Consider the following 21,123-nt stretch of genomic DNA (forward strand, 5'->3'; position numbering starts at 1 on the left):
ATCTTAATCATACTTCCGTAGTATATTAGTAATATTTAGTTCATTACTTACTTTAGTTTAAGTTTCGCATATTTATTATTTAATACTGTTGTTTTGGCTGAATTGAAAAATACCAAATACTTCTTAAGTCAAACAACTTCCAAACGAAATGCGAACGCCACATGAAACTTTAAATATGTTAATCCGTTTTATGGATTAAATATAAGTTTACAACTTGTTAATTTCTATTAAAAATATGCAATAAGCATAGCAGAAGAATATTTAGTTGTTATTATAAAACCTGCAAGTATTCTTTCGCTCCTTATTAGTTAGAAATTATATATAAATATTGCTATTGGCGACTAATAACTCTTACTTTGTATTGCATAAGCGTGAGTTTATATTTTACGCTCATTAATTTATTAGTTATGAAGTGGAAAAGAAGTTTATTTTATTGTTTTCTATTTATTTTGCAATAAAAGTATAGAAAAATGAAAAACAAAGACTAGCATTATTGGTGTTATAATTAGTATTAAATATACTAAGATAATCATGTGCAGATATAAAGTAAAAATAAAACAAATACAAAGTATAATGTAATACTAATATTGCATATATCATATTTGCTTAATCATAAACAAATTTAAGATTACAGCAAAATATGATACATTGTAAATACAAACATACTTATGTTGAAATGAAAAACGGTTTTTAACTACATATATGGATATGTTTCAAAGTAAGTACAATTATTATTGGAAAAATCAGTACTTACATGCATTTCAGACTACGGCGTAAATTATGAGGTTAGGTTGTGGGACGCCTGCTATATGTATTACCTTCATTTGATATTCATTTAACTTGCGATGACTGGATATATAAATCTGAGTTGTTCAAAGTGTCCAAAGCTATGACCGTTAATTGGTGTAAGTGCTAAGAGCTTGGAGCACTGTTATATTGGGTTGTGCCACACAGCACAAAGCAGCTTAATAAAACAAATTACGTTTATGTAGATAACTTATACATAACAGCATAACGTTCAAGTTTTTGGTTTCTTGCGGTTTTACAATAAAAATAAACTTTTAGATTATTAATAACTATTTTTATGTAAAACGGAAATTCGCGACTAAACGGAACGCTTATAAGCTCGAAACTACCTTTAAAGCGGCAAAATTAGCTTCACGTCCGTGCTTGAAGCGTTGATTGTTTCCTCCGCACACTGATGTGGGAGTGTTGCCGGTTCGAGCAAAAATAGTACAAACGCATATGCTAAATTAACAAATAGTAACGTACTAAATGACTGGAAAGAAAATTGAAAGCTTCCACAAGAATGATGTTCACAAATTTCGCCTTTCCAATAACAATAGAATTGAATAATAAGTAAAAATAAAAGGATGCAATTTCAAAAATAATCGATCACTTTTACCGATAAATAAAATACTATCGTAAAAACAAATACAACCCTGCGTTGTCAAGCAGATTGAAAGCAGAAAATTTGTGGTAGTTGAATCAATCAACTTGATTGATGAAGTGGGACAGAAAATTATATCAGCAGCAGCAAAAGTTGAAGATAGTTAACTCGCGGAACAAAATTTTTGAGTGTTTTATACGCAACGCAATATAAATTTTTTTGTAAAAATTTACCAGGTAATTCGAAATGAATTTATAAGAACTACATTTATAAAATGGATTTACAACTGTGTTAAAGCACGTTTTGGAATGTATATAAAATTCATTTTACTTGTGGAATTTTCTGTCGGTGATCAATTACACTACCACCACCACCATCACCAATGTGCCAATCGGACAGACGTCGTCCATCTTTTTGAACCGTGGCGGATTTGTCCATGTGCGTTGATACGTATATTACTGTGTAGGTGTGCCTGTATTTTTGCAATATTGCACGCGAATTTTTTACAATTCAAGCGTTTAATAGTAAAAAAGTTGCAATGACATGACAAAAATGTAAACTGAAGTTTTACACGAAGTGTACATATGATAGAATGTTGCAATTGACCTGATGCGTGTGTTTAATCTTGTAAAAACAGAGGTCTTACTCGGAAGCAGCTGCAATCAACCTAGAATACCCTTTCGTAATACACGTGCCCGTTTTGCTGTTCATGAAGGTGTGAAGTGGAGTCAAATGGTTCTGAGTTGCTGTATGCACACACATACTACGCACATTAAACACTACATTGTGCAAAAATGAATATCCATCGTAATTTAGACGTATACTACGAAATCCGGCAGACAAATGAAGATTTTGCAATACATATATATAAGTGCTGTGTCAGCAAAAGTATTACGTATACAATATACACACATACTTATATTAAACTTAAAATAATTCCTGTTCCCATGTTGTTTTATATACTTAATACTAATTTTTACTTGCAGTTTAAACGCATTTTACTTTCAAACAAATTGTGATTCGTATCAATTTACAAACCCGTAATCAGAGCGCCCGAAACTCTTCAAGTGGCAGAGAGTGTCTCTTTATAGCACTAGAGAGCGACACGATTTTTGTGGAGCACATAGTGTGGCAAATAATCCAGTTTTCAACCTCAACGCAACCAGATACTGCGCATCGCCAGACCTAACGTCTTAGCTTATTGTATTATCAAGCCGTAAAATAACAGCAGCAAGAAAACAACAAATCGCCAAACAATTGCAAAATTCTTTTTTGAATTTTTCTTTTATTTTCGTTTGTTTGCTTTTAGTTTCGCAATCAATCAATTCAATTTTTAACTTTAGAAGTTCTTGCGACAAGAGCTAGTTAAAACATTTAACGTATACGTATAAAGGCACAAAAATCAGTGGACGAAATCAACATAAAAGCCTGTTGTAAGCTGAGTGTAAAGTTTGCATTGAATTATATATTGTCGGACAATACTCTTTGATCTTCGTGTGAATTGTGTTGCGCACCCCAAGGAGGGGAGTTACTTGTTTTATATGACTTTTGAAAGATTAATTGGTGAGTACTCAATGAAAATTAATAATCATATGTTAATTATGTACGCAATAAATTAGTATTTAAGCAGTAAACACGTAACTTAATGTATATATATCAAACTCGTTTAGGTGCAACTATAAATTTAACTTTGTTTGCTAAAAATAATGCATATTGGTTTTAAATATTTATACATTTGTACATATACATTTAATTCGAAACTTTTCCATTAAAAATTTTATTAAAGTGCTTCATTACCTTTTCACAATTGCTTATCACTATGCGTTCACTTTCAATACCTTCTAGAATGTATGTATGTATTCGTTTGCATAACAAAATACTATCAACTTTTGCAGATAATCGAATAGTAGAGTAATTTGAAATTCAAATAAATTTAAGTCTGAAATAAATGCATATACTAGATAGCAGAGCTAGCTTTTAGTTCAGCTCCTGTTCATATCCAGTGAAATACTATCGCGAGTACATATATTTGTATGTACATATCTTTGTGAGTGCAAAATTTTAAAACTAGTTACTTTCAGTTTCCAATTTTATTTTGTGCAAAAAAGTGATCGAAAAGTTGATGCAAACAATGGTGCAAGTCAACAAAGGCTATGAAATAGTCTTCATATAAATAAAGACAAAATAAAAGTAGAAGAAAGAAAAAACGTAAGCAGGAATCGAAAACCAGTTCACTAGCCCCGTCATTATTATGCAGTCGTATTACGGATTATTTTGTTTACAATAAATTTTATTTTGCAATTCTTTTTCGTAAATTTGTACTATATTTTTTCACATTTTATTTATAATAGAATAGTGGTTTTTAGAATATTTGTGCACTTTGCAAATGGAAGCTTTATTTTAACTGATTTTTAGTATTTTTTTTCACAAACCGCTGTGGCATTGCATCAGTCAAAACTAGCGTAACAATTGTACTGTAACTGCTATTACAGTTTTTGAATAGTTAAAAAAAAATTTCCCATGGTTTCAGTCAACCTTTTGTATTATCTTTGTTTAGCCTTAACGCTTATATCATACCAAAAATGATGCTCTTTACTTTGACTTTGCTGCCAGCAGTTGCAGCATAAGTCTCTGTTATACATACATTCCGTACTTTATTATGCACTTGACTACTCCACACAAACATTGCCAAATGTCTGCAAAAATTCGCTATGTAGAAATACTTTGTTGTTATAGTTGTTGGTTAATTATTTTTTGTTTACTTTTTATTTTGTGTTTTCTATTTTTCTTTTAACCCATTTTCAACACCTAATTAAGTCGATTTAAATTCAATTTGTGCCATTGAACGAAGTAAATTAGTTTGTTTCAATTGTGAAAAAGGGCTCAGGGTTGCATGCAATGCACTTACATACATACATATGTACATATGTTTATTATAATAAAAAGGTGTGTTTGTGCGTTGCGTCAATAACTTGATTGTAAGGAAAAGAAGAAAAAAACTGTTGTAAATTAATCGAAATGTAATTAGCACGTTTGTAAGCCACTGACGATTACGTGTGATTTGTAATTTGTGTCTTAAATATTTAAGAATTAATTTTAAAATATATACTTCCTTATATGGAAATAAACTGTATCACAAACTTAATTTATTTCATTTCTCATTTGTGTATGCATACTTTTTGCATTTCTCATTTACCTTAAATATCTGCATATGTACGGCTGTATGCACTTGAGTGCACTCGCATACTTTCCAGTGCAATTCAATATCACTTATTCAATCAGTTTGTATATACGAGTAAGTAGTTATGAAATAAAATTACAACAAATCAACTTGAGAAGGTGCATTACAGCGCAAGTAAAAGTAAATACATGCATTACACACATGTAGTGTATGAGTCTGTGTGCCTGCGTACAAAGAAATTTTTGTATAAATATGCCGCTTCCAACTTTTTTTTTGTATAAATAATTTAAACCAACCGTGTGTACGCCTTTGTCTACGTGATATGCTTAATATACAATTTTACTTATGTATATTTTGTTTATTTATATATTTAAGTATATATGGAGGCATGTAGTTTTGAGTATATACCAAATTTACTTGTGCGCTTTTATTTGTTTATTTAGCAAAAAAATTAATTTGATCGATCAGCTTTTGCTTGTGCAAAAATTTGCAAAAAGTTAAAAATGTTGATAAGCTAATATCAAGTATGCAGTGTGCTAAAGTCTTGAAAATTTAGAATTTTTTGTCAAAGTGATAGGTAGTAACTCATTTTAAAACCAAAAATTCTAGTATATTTTTTGCACTTATTATTACTAAGCAAGCTGATAACTATCCAATTGTAATAAATTAGTCAGCTACAATGTATAATACGTATATGCATTATGAAGATGAATATAATTTTGTTCTAAATAAAACTAGGCAACTCAGCTGTTTTCATGGAACGGCGACAGGTGTGGGTATTGCGGTAAAGCGTAATAACACGTATGCTATATATGTATATACTAGGGGGTGGTGTAGATATTTATGAGCGAGTTGGTGGACATTTTTTTTTAGTTTTTTAATTACAAAAAATACAATAATGCTTACTATTTTCTCCATTCTTTACATATAAACAATTTATTTTTACTAGAACTAATTAAACAAACCGAATTCAGTGTAAATCGTAAACGTAACCTCAAAAACTAACTTTCAACAAATGTTTATCAGTGAAATAAATTATATTCCCTACCTTTAACCTTCCAGCAGTTAACGGTATCACACTTTTCGACTTTTATAAGTTTTATACGCACCCTCGTATGAGCATTTGCATACATGGGTGTTTATTGAGGGCAATTTTTTCTACTTTTTATATTCATTTTGCTATAAAAAACTCATTGTGACTCAAAAGTGATAAAGAGCTAGAGTTGCAGTGTGCGTTTATCGGCACGCGATTTATATCAACCGAATATGGGATTATTCATATAATTTATTTATGCATATAATGGGGTAGAGTAACGTGTAAGAAATAAGAAAGAAATTTAACGGCTACCTCCTCGACCTTTCTCGCTACTTCACTGCTAGGAGCCTAACACTCTCCCCTAACAAATCCACAGTGACGAGTTCGAGTTGCCTCGCGAAACTAGAGTGACCCTCGCGCAACTTCGTTCTGGATACTGTAGCAGGTTAAACTCCTACTTATCCAGACTAGACCCTGTCATACTCAACATATGTCCTGCATGTAAAAAATCCCCGCATGACACTACCCATCTCCTTGCATGTCCCCTAAACCTCATACAGTTACCACCAATCCTCACTACGCTTTTCACAAAATTTCACACATATTACAACTTTCGATTGGGTCATAAACTGTCGCCTTCACGGCAATTAGTAGGCTAATTTACGTTAAAAAATAAGCAAAAAAGATAAAAACTTACAAACTACACTCACACATATTTGAAACAAGTGGTTAGAGTAAATCTTTTTTTATTTCATTTTTATCACCAAGAAAAATGAATCAGCGTTCGTTTATGAAGCATCATAAAATAAAGTGGCAAACAAACATGTTTAATGCACAAAACGGTAGCTTAGTGAAATGTTTAGATTTTTTAATATTATTAATGCGTCAATTTGCTTAGCGCTACCAAAAAATAATATTTATATTTGTTTTGTCGATGTGTGTATGTGTGTTTTGTGCGCTGTTTTTTTCCATATTTATCATTATGTGTCTTAATCTTTCTTCCGCAATCACATTTGTTGTTGTTGAAACATTTCATTTTCAGTTTGCAAAGTTTGTTAAACTATCGAAAATTTTTCAAGGTTTCAAGGTAGCCGAAAGAACTAACGATCCGCAAGATCGTCGGCGTATTTTAATTTTAGCATTCGGTAGCTAAGCGTTCACTGACAAAGTAAACAAGTATTTTTCCTGCGAAGAGCGTCGTAATTCGATCGACACGCGTTCTTTCTCGGTCATGCAAATTTTCTTGGCCATGCAAATTTTTTCCATTTTAAATTCGCCTCCACACGCTGCTAGACCGTTAATTGCTATTCTAAAATTATTCACTTTGTATTGTATAAAAATTGAGGATTTCGCTGCTTTTATTTGTTGATTCGCGCTCATTAACTTATTGCTACAGGCAGCTCCTTAATTACGATTTACCAAATTCGTTTGTCTAACCGCCTTTGAAGTGTTTTTTATTTTGCTAATTTCTCAACTTTCCACGCTTTCAATTCCACCGCAGCGCTAACGAGAGGACGCGCATTTCCAATTAGTTGGCACCTCAATTACGAGCGCAACTAATTATTTGCTTGTCTCCCCCGCCGTTTTGCGTTACATTTCATCACGCTCCTCTGTACACACTGTTTTCCGTGCTTAATTATGTTTAGTTGGCGCATAATTGAGCCTTTTACACTTGTTAAATCAATAAGGCGCGTCTGAGGACACCTTTGTGCAGTCATATTGTGTCTATTAGCCGTGTAGGATAGGTGGCAATTTCATTTTTCCTTTCAACAATAACTTTTTGTTGTTGTTTTTTAACTTGTTTATATTGCGAAATTGCATTTCACTGCGCCTAACGCAAGGCCAATTAAATTGTGCGTACACAGTAAGCTTGCTACCTTTTTATGAGGACATATTTCAGCTTGTTTACTGTGCAAAAACAACAATGAAGGCGTTGGTGAAGTGGGCTGGTAGCTACTAACGCAGCTGAAGTTGACCGGGTAGGAATGTTTGAAGTTTTTTCAGTAAAAAATTCAATATTTCGATACAAAAATTTAAAATAATTCGTTTTGTATATATAAATAATAAAATACATTTAAGTGCTGCCAAATTTTCCACATTTGAAATGAAACAGCTGATCGAACAAACGTGATTTGACAGCTGATCGAAGAAATGCAATCGAAATTGTGGAACGTGCATATTGTGTTGCATTTATTTTATATATTTTAATTTTATTTATTAAAAATGTTTTGAAACATATTTATTTTACAAAATAGCTAAGAAATTTTTTGCGAAACTCTTTTTAAATTTTATATAAGAAAAGTTGCTTTTCTATCAAAAAATAACTATCAATCTCTATGAAGTATCAATGTTCTCTATTTTCCTCGAGTCTTATTGGCTCTATTAAAGCTTGTATGCGTGTATTGTTGTGTTTGTAGCTTCTTTAAATTTTCACGACTAGCTGTGTGTATCTGTGTGCATGTTGTAGTTTTCCTATTAACTGCAGCTGTTTTTCCGGCTGAGCACGAATTGCGCAAGCGCTGCGCTCTGTAGCGAAAAAACTCGCACTGAGAGCGCAAGGAAAGCGGTTTAAAGGTGATAAAGTTTGAAAGTCACTGTGATAGTTATAGGTTAATTTATAATACAAAATGGAAAAATATTTAATTTTACAAATTGATAAAATCTGGATAATATAAAATTTGTTTTGTTAAATAACAGTACATTATAAAAAAAGTTGTTTTTAAAAGATGATCGCTGCCTCAGTAGCAATATAAAATGTGTTTTCAACAAGATAAAAGTTTTTCAGTTAATCTCTGAGATAACATCAAAAAGAAATAAGTAGAGAAGATTAAAGTTCAATTTTTATTATTATTTATGAAAATTTAGTATTTTTATTTTTAAGTTTGAATATCATTCTATTTTTTTTAATTTATCGAATATTTTTATATATTTTTTTTAATTTTTCGAATATTTTTATAATTTTATTTTAATTTTTTGGATATTTCTCTTTAATTTTTATAATTTTTCGAAGATTTTCATATTTGTTTTTTGAATTTTTCGAATATTTTTATGATTTTTTTTTTAATTTTTCGAACATTTTTATTTTTTTTTTAAGTTTTTGAACATTATTATATCTTTTCTTTGGTTTTATTTCTCATTATTTCCGACCCTTTTAGTTACAGTTTTTTCCGTCACAGTTTAAATAAATTTATTTCCTTATTTTATTTAATAAAAAAGCTCCATTTTGTAGTAACCATAGGGAAATTTAAATACCACTGTATTGCACCTCACACAGCCAAGCACACCTTACCCTTTGCATCAAACGAAGCCTAGCCACATAACGGTAAATTGAGAATACTCATACGTACAGGATTATTGCACTTGAGTTACGAGACACCGCCAAACAAACAAGCAGCCCCAGCCGACCTACCCAATACACACACACGCGCTCAAACACACAGTCAAAGAAGTTTCGGCTTTGACACCACCAGCAGTATGGCTTTCGCATTCAAGCTTCGTATTTAGTCGTTTTTTATTTGTCTTGCTGTCTGGATGTGAATTTTCCAGCAAATAAGTCAAAAGCCCAACAAAACGTAAAGCAAAAAGTGAAGTGAATTAGTTAAATTAAATAAGTTTGAAATAATATTGGAATTACAACAAAAAAAAAAAAACGCTATAAACTCTTGATAAAGACACTAAAGAGTTTTGAAACTTGTGTGCGTTGTGTTGCTACTAGAGGGTACATTTTGAAAATCGAATATCACAGCAAATCAACTATTCATTGAAATTGAAATAAGAATTTTTTTGAAATAAAATTTTTAAAAATTAATGCAAATGTAAACGTTAACGTCGCTAGCCACATTCAAACAACAAATAGAAAAAGTAATATACATACAAACAAATACAAACAAACATACGGATAAAGTTAAGAGCGGCTATAAAGTGCAGCATTCATTCGGTCAGCAGCAGCAGCTGGTGGTGGACTCAGGTCAAACGCAACTTCAAAACGCGTGCAACCGGAAAGAGGAAATCAAATTTGGCAAGAGTGTATAACTGTTTTGCCTGCAGTTGAAGTGAAGCAGTTACAAAAACAAAAACAAAGCGTATAATTATAAAATAACACTAGCGACAGCAGCATCGCCAGCAGTAGCGAAGGCACAAGTGTTGAAAACACCAACAAATCAAAAATCAGCAATTGTGAGCGTTCGCGTGTGTGCGTGTGCTTTACTGCGCGTGCGGCAGCTCTTATTGACTGTTGTGTTGTTGTGTTTATCGCACGCCCAAATACGAGAGTACATAAATATTTTCTCCGATTTGGTGCTTGTGTCGCCTAAAAGCGTGCTACCGCAAACAGTTGCTGTCAGCGTGTACGCCTAAAAGCAGGCTGTATTCGAAGCGTTAAACCGAAGATTTTGCAAATTAAAAACACTGAATATTTAACCGCTGCAAACAAACAAGAACTAGAAAATTTCCGACGATTTTCCAGATTTTCATTTGGATTTTCGTGTGTGTTTTTGAGTTATTTGTAGTGCCGTTATAAATTATTACTGTTGTCTACGTGTGTGCTGCATCCGCCGTTTAGCGAGCAACAACAACAACGTCATATGGTGTGCGGTTTGTGGGTGTCTTCAGTGGCCTTTAACGCCCTCTGCACAAACAACAACAGTAAGTGTGGTGTGGTAGAACCAGAAATGTGTGAAAATGCGTTGATAATTTTAGTATTCTTAGTGTTCTAGAAAGTTTCGAAGTTTTATTCGAAATGTTGTAGAAGCAATTTTAGTATTTTTAGTGTTCTAGAAAGTTTCGAAGTTATATTCGAAATGGTGTAGAAGCAACTTAAAACTTTTACTACTGATTACCGATCACTGTGCTAAAGCTAGTTGTTTTTATATACATTTTGAGAGACCTCAGTCGTATTTCAACCCAATTCTATCGCTTTGTTCATAAGAACAACATTCGAAAATATTTTCGAAAAGTGAAAACCACACAATTTTGTTTTTATGTTTCGGTTTCGAAATGTAAAATTATTAATTTTGAAATTCAAAACGCGAGCTCAAAAATTTTATAGCATTATCAAGTTTTTATAGCATTTAGTTTTCGAGAATTATAGTCATTCATATCATATCTTAAAGCACTATTTTACTCACTAATTGACGTTATGAAAATACGGTATTTCGAGACAAATAGTTTTTAATCTCAAAAGTTTCGAAAAATGTCAATTTTGAACCAAAATTCTTTTTTATAATGCAACTTTTTAATTTCGAAATTGGGCAGTTGCGAAATGGTTTAAGCATTAAATGTTTGGAAAATGATTGCTAACGAAAATATAAATACATATATTCCAATTTTGAAAATTCCGTTGCAGAATTTCGAATTTCGAATTTATATTTTCGATTTTGAAAATTTAATTTTAATTATTTCGTATATGTATATAAAATCTAAAAAAAGAAAAGACTTCAGTAACAATTTTTTCTATTACTTGGTATCTAGTCTTTCGGCTTCGTAGAATAAATAGCTTAGATTTTCCCTACTGGTACCATTTCTGTAACGGTGATATAACCTAAAATGCAACGCATGAATTTTGTCGTGTTAAATTGATTATAGATTATCGTACGTTAAATTGCTTTTCATGCAACGCTTTTCCCAACCAACCCCACCGCCCCTTTCAACAGCTAAGTCATTCACATTTCCAACGCTGAGCGTTTTATGCTTTGCTGGCATTTTTTATTGCTGCTTGAGTGCCTGCATTGTGTTGTTGTTGTTGACTGACGGACTGACTGACACCCCCTGTACACTGAAAAGCTCAACCTGCATGTTTTCTCACCATCTTTTAAAGTAACTTACTCGAATCTCGTGAATTTAGTTTTTGTTTGCGTTTCTTCTTTGTTTTTGTTGTCTTTTCTACTTTTCTTTTTTGTCTTTGTAAATTTTAAATGCAATCAATTTGCTGGCTCATCTTCACTTGAAAGGATTCCCCACCCGCATTTTCGACTTCTTCGCGACTGAGTTGCTGTTTGTTTTTAGTATTTTGCTTACTTTTCGTGCGGCTGCTCGTATTTTCTGCAAATTGTGCACTTTTCGTTCGTTTTGTTTTGAACTCAAATGCATCGCTTCGTTATCTTTGTTGCACTCGCAATCGCATTCGCAGTGTTTCCATTTCATGCGTCGTTCATTCGCCGAACGCTCTTTTGCTCCTCGCTCGAACTGCTATTCGTCCGGCATCAGCGCCATTACACGCACTACTTAACCATATCCGCTTATGAGTAAATGCTGGTGTATGTATGTACAATGAATGTATAAAGACATATGCTTTATAATGTGTCCTTTGAAGCGCATATTCGAGATTATTCCAGCTGAAATTGTCAGCTTTGAGAGATTCGGTTGATTGTTGGATACATAAATGCTTCGAAAGCAGTTATTAATAAAATTTATACTACAAATTGCGTAGTTTTTAGATTTAAACTATTTTCGAAAAATGGTATTTATGTTCAAAATTGAATGTTCGAATTTCGAAGTTTAAAAAATTTACCATTTTAATGTCTATAATATTTAAAAATTAAGTTTTGAGATTTTTGTTCGAAATTCGAACTTCGAAAAATTTAAGTTTGATTAATTTTTCGTAAAAAAATGACTATATTTGATATTACGAAACATTACTTGCGTAGTTTTTAGATTCAAACTATTTTCGGAAACTGGTATTTATGTTCGAATATCGAAGTTTAAAAAATTTAGCATTTTAATTTCTATAATATTAAAAAATTAAGTTTTCAAATTTATGTACGAAATTCGAACTTCGAAGAATTTAGGTTTGATTAATTTTTCGTAAAAAAATGATTATATTCGATAGCACGAAACATTTTTGTTTGATACATCAATAGTGTTTCCAATTTAATGTTCGAAATTTTATTTTCTATAATATTAAAAATAAACGTTTAGAAATTTATGTTCGAAATTCGAACTTCGAAAAATTTAACTTAATTTTTTTTTTTGTAAAAAAATGTATAGTTATATATGGCACTAAAGCTTCATGTTTCAAAACATAAAATGTAAATTCTAAATATGAAGAATTTTGGTTTCGAATATGGTTCGATCATTAAATTTACAATAAAATAGTTCCTAAAATTTTTCAAGTAAACTATGTATTAAATCATTAAATACTTGTTTGAGTTTTCTCATTCCATCCTTTAGCCTCACCATTCGCTGCCGTTCGCATTCTTTGAATATTTAGCATTTCTTCTGCACCTTAATGGCAATTCTATTATATATTTCCTTTCCAATAAATCTGCTGTTTTGCCGCAATGTCCTTGACCGTTGCTACCAAACCGCACCAAACCAAAAACAGCCTAACCCCTCACTTGCCCACATTCCGCTCCTTAGCCGCCACAGCCTGCTAAAACGTGCCTAAACGCTGCCTCTAACACTTGTTGTGCACACGGGCACTGGCGTCACGGTTTTGTTTTATTTTTTTTTTTCAACTATTTTTCATTTCACTTTTCTTCTATTTCATTCGTCGCTTTGCTCGCTGACATGGCATATCTACGCCACTTTTGTGTGGAATTATAAATTTTTTACAACTATTTTCCGCTCTATTTTCTACCTTATTTGTGACATTGCGTTTTTGAACGTATGTATTTGCTAACGTTGTTGCGCTGCGCTCCGTTAGGAGTGTGTGTGTGTGTGTGTATGTATGTTGGTCCTTTTTAATTAAACAAAATATATAGTGCTGTTGATTGTCAAGTAAACAAGCATGCCATTTCCTTTGCGCCCAACAGCAGGCTTTGAATTTTTTGAATAATTTATGCATTGAAGCGTGTGAGTAGGTCACACACACACACACCGTTGGGACACTGAGCTAAACAGTTAGCGTACGGCATAAAATCACCGGGGAACATGGTTAGAAGAAAGTGCTGTTGACAGCCTTGAAATATATTTAAATATGTATGCGCGTAAATTGGCGACACTGTAGCCTACTGCTAGGCGCTGTGGGGTGTTGTTTCCATAGAGTTTATATATCATTAATAGCACAGCGACGGCTTTTAGTTGACTTACTTAAATATCAGGTAGTAAAAGTCAATACTTTTACAAGGGTTACTTTTACTTTTGACTCATGCGTGTGTTTATTGTGGCGTTCAGGGCTTTCAAGGCTTTAGCGTGACGTTGGTAAATCTTCAAAACATTAAATATTAATATTGAAAATTGCCACTGACCACGGCACTTTTACTAGTAATGGGTGGACTTGGAGTTTATTACGTTCAAAGAGTGTTTATTTGGTAATTTTAAGGCAATTGACGGCTCACTCATTTTAGAGTTGACATTTAGTACCAGAAAATTGCTTAAATTGTTTAATTTATAGTAATTTATTTAATAGTATATTAATTTATATATTGGGTTGGTCTGGCAAGCGTCCAAAATATACAAATAACAGCTGATTAATTTGACAGTTGACATTTAATACTAGAAAATTGCTTAAATTGTTTAATTTTTCTATCATAATGCATATATTTATAAATAAATTTATTATAAGTAATATTAAATATTTTATTAATAATTAATTTACATATTTCTTTAGCTTTTGTTGCTAATTTATAAGTATACTCTTCTTCACTTGCAGAAACACCAGTATTCAAAGGAGCACCACCAACTCCACCTCAACGGAGCAAGTTGGTTAGTTCGTGCATGAATTCACATAGGCGATACTTAAGTCATAGGTAAGCTATACACACATATATACATAGTTTCAATATCATATTTAATAATTCAACTTTTTTCACTTTAAAAACACACACACACATCAGCTTAACATTTAATAGTCACAAAGCGGCGATCCTTGCTATTATAAAAAACACAAGCGGACACCGCCCAAAAAAGAACAAGCAAATATTAAAAAAAAAATTGCGCATACACGCTATTTACAAGCTTCGCCACCAACTGTGACTATATACTTGCAAAAAAAAAATTATATTAATCAATAGCATATGCGCAAAATACCATTTTCCAGCTTAATCGCACATTAATTTCGCCACACATTCCATTCCGTGTGTGTGCGCGCATATTTTAGCAATTTAACTGCTTACTGGCTGTCCCGAACCACATCATAAGCACACACGTCATGACACAAGTCATGCCGTTGGAGGCGCCTGTTAGCCGTTACTCGCTCGGTCATCCTTTGCCTCACTTGTATGACGCTTTGTACTGTTCGGTGTACTTAACACTGGCTGACAGCGCTATGTCAAGAATTTCAGTGAATTTTTAATTTATACATCCATGTCAAAAAGTGGGGTTTATTTATGGCGCTATTAGGGCACTAATGGCAGTCGGCTCTTTCTTGTTGCCATTATTGGCAAATGGTATGCCATGTATGCTTTGTAGATCATAGATAAATCAAATTCATGCCATCACTAGGGCTGGGCTTTTGTGGTCTTGTGCAGATTATTTCGCTAAATTGTTTTTGGGATTTGTTTTAAAGCACTAAACAGCTTTTATTGTATGACCTTCAACCTTTTAGTCGCAGTTGTAAAAGGATTGTAGCATGTAGAGTAATGTTAAATAAAAAGTGTATAAAAACGTATTTTTTAATAAAAAATAAAATTTTAATAACTGTATATACTTTTTTTAATTTTTTACAGTATAAATATAGAAATTATTAATTTTTTAAAGATACATATTTTAAATTAAAAAAATGGAAAAAATTAAATAAATATTATTATTTTATAATTAATAAAAAATATTATTTTAAATTAAATAAAAAAAAATAAATAATATTTGATAATTAAAAAAAAATTAAATAAATATTATTATTTTATAATTCAATAAAAAATAATTAAATAAATATAATTATTATCATTATTATCATTATTTTTTATTGTTTTTGTTATTCTCTTATAGTTATAGCTCTTATAGTTTTTTTTTTACATATTTTTTAATTTAAAAAATTTCCAATATTTCTAACTTTTATCTCGCTCTCTCTCTCTCTTGCAGGACTTCAAAATTTTCCAGTAACAGACATCGGAAGCTGCAACCTTTTAGAGAAACGTGAGCCACTCGCACACCATTAGGCACCACGTTTTCCAATTTTTCCAAATATTTATAAAACATAATTATAATCCAGATATCTAGCAGCAGCAGCAGCACTAAACTGATAAATGTAAAAAAAAAACTAAAAGAAAAACATCTTTCATAAGATACAAAAAAATAATCTATAAATATATTTAACAAAAAAGCCCAAAAATTCACTTCCAACCTCAAAGTGGGGTGAAAATTGCATAAAAGTTTCAAAAACTGGAGATTTGTAAAGCAGAACATATAACAAACATAACAATAACAACAACAATATAAACAGCCAAGTACTGTACTAATAGAGCAGAGCGTGATTACCCAATTGCGCCTGGCGTTTTGATTCAAAATCGAAGTAAAGCCCCCAAAAAACTACTAACAACAACAAACAGCATATATAGCCGTCAAATAGCAGTAAATTACAACAACCAAAATATATTCAAAAAAGAAAATAGTGGAAGCAAGGAAACCCAACATAGCAACAACAGTAATAGCACCGGAAACCAACACCACCACCACTGTCATAATTAGGAACCAATACAAAGCGCCAATTGTAGTGCAAAGAAAAGCGAACTTCATGAATTTATCAATAAAGAAATACAATAAATCAAAAAATAAAAATTTAAGTACCATAACGTCTTCGGCATCGTCTTGGAGGGCGTTTCGGTGCTACGACGTCGAAACGACTGCATACAACGTAGAGCAAGCCGCGTCTGCCGCAATCGCTGCAATCGGAGCAACAGCTGCCGTAGTAGGAACAACAACTAACTTACTGATGTACAGTGCCATCAATTGGTCACCTTGTTGAGGTTGAACGCTGAATGCGAAAGTAAGCCAAAGCCCCCCATATATTATTTATATAACGGCTAACAAAGCGCGAAGCGACGCGACGCAAAGCAGCAGCAAAACGAAGTGGTGCGTGCCGCCGAAGAAACTCGTACGCAACGCACACGAGAGTTGTCGGAAAAATCGCTAAAGCAGAAATCAAAAGCAAAAGCAAAATCTTAATTTACAGCTCCAGCTAAATCTGTAGCGTTTATACAACCATTCTTCAGTTTTTATATGAAAACAACAACAACAGAAACAGCAAAGAGTAGCAGCAGTAAAATCTAAAGCCATCACATCACACACACAGCAAGAGAGCCAAGTGTGCGCCACAAACTAAAATCAACATTAATAATTGCAAAATATAAAAAATATATAGAAAATCAACCGAGCCGCTAGCGAAGAAAGCTCAGCACTTTCGTCGCCATTAATACAGTTGAGCGGAATATTGCCAAAATTACGCACAACAAGCAGCGCGATTTATCACATACTGCAGACCTTTACAATTCTTCTATACGCAAAAAACGTAAAGGAAAACGCCAACAACAACAACAACAGTCAATCATCAATTATTCAAAAAAACAACAACAAATAAAATAAAATTAATATAAACCACATTTAAAAAAGGAAAGCACAGTTGAAAAGGGAAAATAGCAAAAATGGGTTCCGTTAATGTGAATCGTAATGTCACCGACATTTTCTACCGTTATAAAATGCCACGCTTGCAAGCCAAGGTCGAGGGCAAAGGTAATGGCATTAAGACCGTTATTGTCAATATGGCTGAGGTGGCACGCGCCATTGGACGTCCGGCCACCTACCCGACCAAGTATTTCGGCTGCGAATTGGGCGCACAGACCCAGTTTGACTACAAGGTAAGCCATAAGAGATTATGGAAGGGACTCTTTTATACGAAATTATGATGGTGCAGGAAATTGAATTCTTGGAATGACTTGCGAATAAATTTTGATCAACAAGAGCAGTTTGGTTTATTTTATATCAGATATTATCTTTGACATAAGTATTTTTTAGCCGTTTTTCTTGGTGGAAACCCCAATAGGTTAGGTTAGGTTATTAAGTTATAGGCCAAGAGGCACCACATAGACCAGTTATTGTCCTTAGCGATACCAGATGAATTGTCCGGGAGCTCGTAGTATCTGAGTAGTAGTCAGCGCGCTTGACGCGAATTTTAAGAGATTATGAGGCCGGCTTGACGATATCTCCATCAACCTAGCATCGTACTGTGGTACCCCTAGATACCTGAAGCCCATAAGAACTATATCAAAAACTCATTATGCTCCTTTTTTTTAACTTGCAGAATGAACGTTTCATTGTAAATGGCTCGCACGATGCCAGCAAATTGCAGGATCTGCTCGATGGTTTCATACGCAAATTCGTCTTGTGCCCGGAATGCGACAATCCGGAGACCGATTTAACCGTTTCGGCTAGGAACCAAACCATTTCGCAAGCATGCAAAGCTTGCGGTTTCCATGGTCTCTTAAAAGTCAATCACAAGGTTAACACGTTCATTTTGAAGAATCCACCAACCGTTAATCCGGCTGCACAGGGCTCCTCATTGACCGAAGGGAAACGTGCGAAGCGCGGAAAGAAGAACGGCGAGAACGGTGTGGATGGTGAGAAGGGTTCGGGCGGTGAATCGGATGGCGGTAGCGGCAATCAGGCCAGTCAGACTGAGGCGGAAATTAGTGCTGCCATACCGGAGAAGAATGGTGATGACGACGATGATGATGCCAACTGGAGTGTCGATGTGTCGAAGGTAAGCTAAAGAGAGTGTGGAAATTAAATTGCATACAAATTAACACTTTCTTTTTTTTTCTATACGCCAGGAAGCCATACGCGCCCGTCTACAAGACTTGACTGATGGTGCCAAGGGCATGACCATCTCGGATGATTACGATAAGACCGAAAAGGAGCGCATTGACATCTTTTATGAATTGGTCAAGAAGAAGCGCAATGCTGGCGAACTCGACTCTGTAGCTGTACACAAGGAGCTGATGATCGAAGCGGAGCGTCTCGATATTGTGCACAAGGCTACGCTGGTCTTAGCCGAGTTGCTCTTCTCCGACAACATCATACAGGAAGTGCGCAAAAATCGCAATCTCTTGCTACGTTTCACACACAACAATCCCAAGGCACAACGTTATCTCATCGGCGGTTTGGAACAGATCATCGCTTTACACTCGGCCAAATTGATGGCCAAGGTGGCTGGCATTTTCAAACTCTTCTACGATTCGGACATACTCGAGGAGAAGGCCATACTGGAGTGGTCGCAGAAAGTGAGCAAGAAATACGTGTCGAAGGATGTGGCCACTGAGATACACGAGAAGGTCAAACCGTTCATACAATGGCTGAAGGAGGCCGAGGAGGAGGAATCCTCGGAGGAGGATGAGGACGATTCCGATGTGGAGATTGAGTATAACGATCGCGCACGTGTAGAGCCATTGAAGGCTGCCGCTGTGGCCACTGCTGCCAAGAAGATTGTCGACGACGATGACGAGGGTGACGAAATCGACATTGATGACATCTAAAATGGGTGTTGTGGCGGTAGAGTAGCGAAAATCAGTTGCGCAGTTAAAAGAAGCGGCGCGGCAATTGTAGAAGTCTTCTGCGCATTATTGCTAAAGCAAATGTAGTTTTAAATATTCCATACTTTCTCTTTGTGTGTTTTGTGTTTGAGTTCGTATTTTATGCGCCAGCGTGCCAACTGAAAGGCGTCCGCATTGCATTTTATATATCTCTGTCAACGCATATTCCAAATTTTCTATTATGCCTCGGCATATTTCGGCTTTTATGCGGCGCTTGCTTTACACTACACTACATCAACAAGAACAACCAACTAACTGCTGCAAAAATTTTCGTTTGCTCTGTTTTTCTTTCTATTTTATTGAAATCTTTATTTTTTGATTTATGACTTTTTATTAAATTTAAGCTTTTTTGTGTTGAATAATATTTACACGTAATTTCAAACGGCAGAAAGCTACTAAAGACGCAGCTTCGGTTTTGTTTCGACGCTATGCACACACAGTAAAACAAAAACAAAAAAAATATATTTCCACTTACCACCAACAAAAATATATAATAATAATATTTTTAACGGTACTTACTATATGCGAACTACCCCAATATTGTTCTGTCTCTACGCTTTCCACACGATAGTCAACGCTCAGTGCTTACTTTTCCGAAAACAGAAAAACTTTTGCATTCAAACTGGAAACGCGAAAATGTTGCAGAAAGCTCAATTATGAAATAATACACACACACCCACACATCAACATACTATTTCCCATTACTAATATTTGTCGCAACAGTTGCACATACAACAAGGAAAAGGGCACCGCAAAGCTTTTGCGTTTTTCAAACTGTCGTAAATTTTGAAATTTATTATGCAAGTAAAAAATGTAAAAAAAAAAATATTAAAAATAAAAATGTAAAAAAAAACAAAGAAACTATGGTATTTACTGAAAAATGCACAACCAGCAGTTAAAATAAATTACAAATTAAAAAAAATTAAATATTAAGAAAAATTGAAAATTAAAAAAATATATATATAAAAAGGGGAATATATTAAATAAAATACTAGAAAAATTATAAAATATTAAGAAATATGTTTAAGATAAGTAAATATTAAAAAAATAAAATATTAAAAAAAAAAATAAAATATTGAGAAACATAAAATATAAAATAAAAAAATAAAACAAAAATAAAAAATAAAATAAATATAAAAATGTAAAATACTAGAAAAAATATAAAATATTAAAAAATAATTTATTAAAATAAAATCTTAAAAAATATATAAAAAAATAAAATAAAAAATATATATAAAAAAATAAAATATATATAAAAATATAAAATAAAATAATATTAAATAAAATATTCCCACCAGCAACATGTCAGATGTCATGGATATACAAAGCTATGAAAAGAAATGTCTTAAGGATAATAATAAGAATGATATACAAGAAATATGGAGTCAGAAGAATTTTATAACGGTAAAAATCTACACTTTGTATAACCTATCTTACTGATTAAAAATAATTTCAGAATTTTTTGGAAACTAGCCGCAAATTCTTAAGAAATGAACGCAGCACAGAAACATAATTATATATCATAATGTCGTAACAGTTCTATAAATATCAGATAATGCAAGTCAAAAACTTTGGAATTCTTCGAGACAAATTACCAATGGTTAAGAACTTGAAAGTAGGAAGGAAAGGAAAGAAAAATTATATTATAACAGCAGTATGTGTCAAGATCTACGTCGGACACCTAAGTACATACATATATAATGGTTGGTCCCGTGTTGGTGAGTATGGTGTATTCTCTATTTCCGCTAGAATCATCGCAAAAGGGTTTCCTTTGAGTCCGAAAGTGCTTTGAGCTTCACTGAGAGCTAATTAACAGTTTTTTTGAACTGTTTATTGTTATGTTAAGCGCCATGTACCGCCTGCAGAAAGTTTGAAATAGCTCCAACTATGTTCCCGACTCAAAAACGCCTCCTGACGATATGTGTTCAAAAAATAACGGGAGTTTTCGTTTTTTTTTTTTGAAAAAAGCATTAATTCGCCTACGCTTCTTCCAATTGTCGAAACGGCTCTTAAACTCGATCTTTGCGATAGCCATTGGCTCTTTCAGCAATTTCTT

General features: G+C 33.2%; 1 protein-coding gene and 1 long non-coding RNA gene across 4 annotated transcripts in view; one reads left to right on the top strand and one right to left on the bottom strand.

The window, feature by feature from the left end:
- The window catches only part of LOC128922104 (uncharacterized), a 60,503-nt gene extending 59,284 nt beyond the window's left edge, over positions 1 to 1,219 (bottom strand). Inside the window, exon 1 of the long non-coding RNA XR_008471369.1 lies at positions 755 to 1,219. This is a non-coding gene — a long non-coding RNA (uncharacterized LOC128922104). The remainder of the gene's footprint in view (positions 1 to 754) is intronic.
- A 278-nt stretch (positions 1,220 to 1,497) lies between these two features.
- On the top strand, positions 1,498 to 19,928 carry LOC114803566 (eukaryotic translation initiation factor 5). Of its 3 annotated transcripts, XM_054231256.1 has the most exons (7): positions 1,521 to 1,626; positions 1,688 to 1,828; positions 2,377 to 2,953; positions 14,198 to 14,294; positions 15,565 to 17,336; positions 17,780 to 18,238; positions 18,309 to 19,928. In XM_054231256.1, exons 5-7 carry the CDS (start codon positions 17,124 to 17,126, stop codon positions 19,008 to 19,010), a joined length of 1,374 nt encoding a protein of 457 aa, XP_054087231.1. In that variant the 5' UTR covers positions 1,521 to 1,626; positions 1,688 to 1,828; positions 2,377 to 2,953; positions 14,198 to 14,294; positions 15,565 to 17,123; the 3' UTR covers positions 19,011 to 19,928. The 3 variants fall into 3 exon arrangements, with proteins under 3 accessions (XP_028893798.2, XP_054087231.1, XP_028893797.2); XM_029037965.2 differs by lacking the exon at positions 1,688 to 1,828 and having other exon boundaries at positions 1,498 to 1,626; XM_029037964.2 differs by lacking the exons at positions 1,521 to 1,626; positions 1,688 to 1,828; positions 2,377 to 2,953 and adding an exon at positions 9,334 to 10,251.
- Positions 19,929 to 21,123: the final 1,195 nt, after the last annotated feature.

The sequence above is a fragment of the Zeugodacus cucurbitae genome, chromosome 5, assembly GCF_028554725.1.
Source record: "Zeugodacus cucurbitae isolate PBARC_wt_2022May chromosome 5, idZeuCucr1.2, whole genome shotgun sequence".
Classification (NCBI taxonomy): domain Eukaryota; kingdom Metazoa; phylum Arthropoda; class Insecta; order Diptera; family Tephritidae; genus Zeugodacus; species Zeugodacus cucurbitae.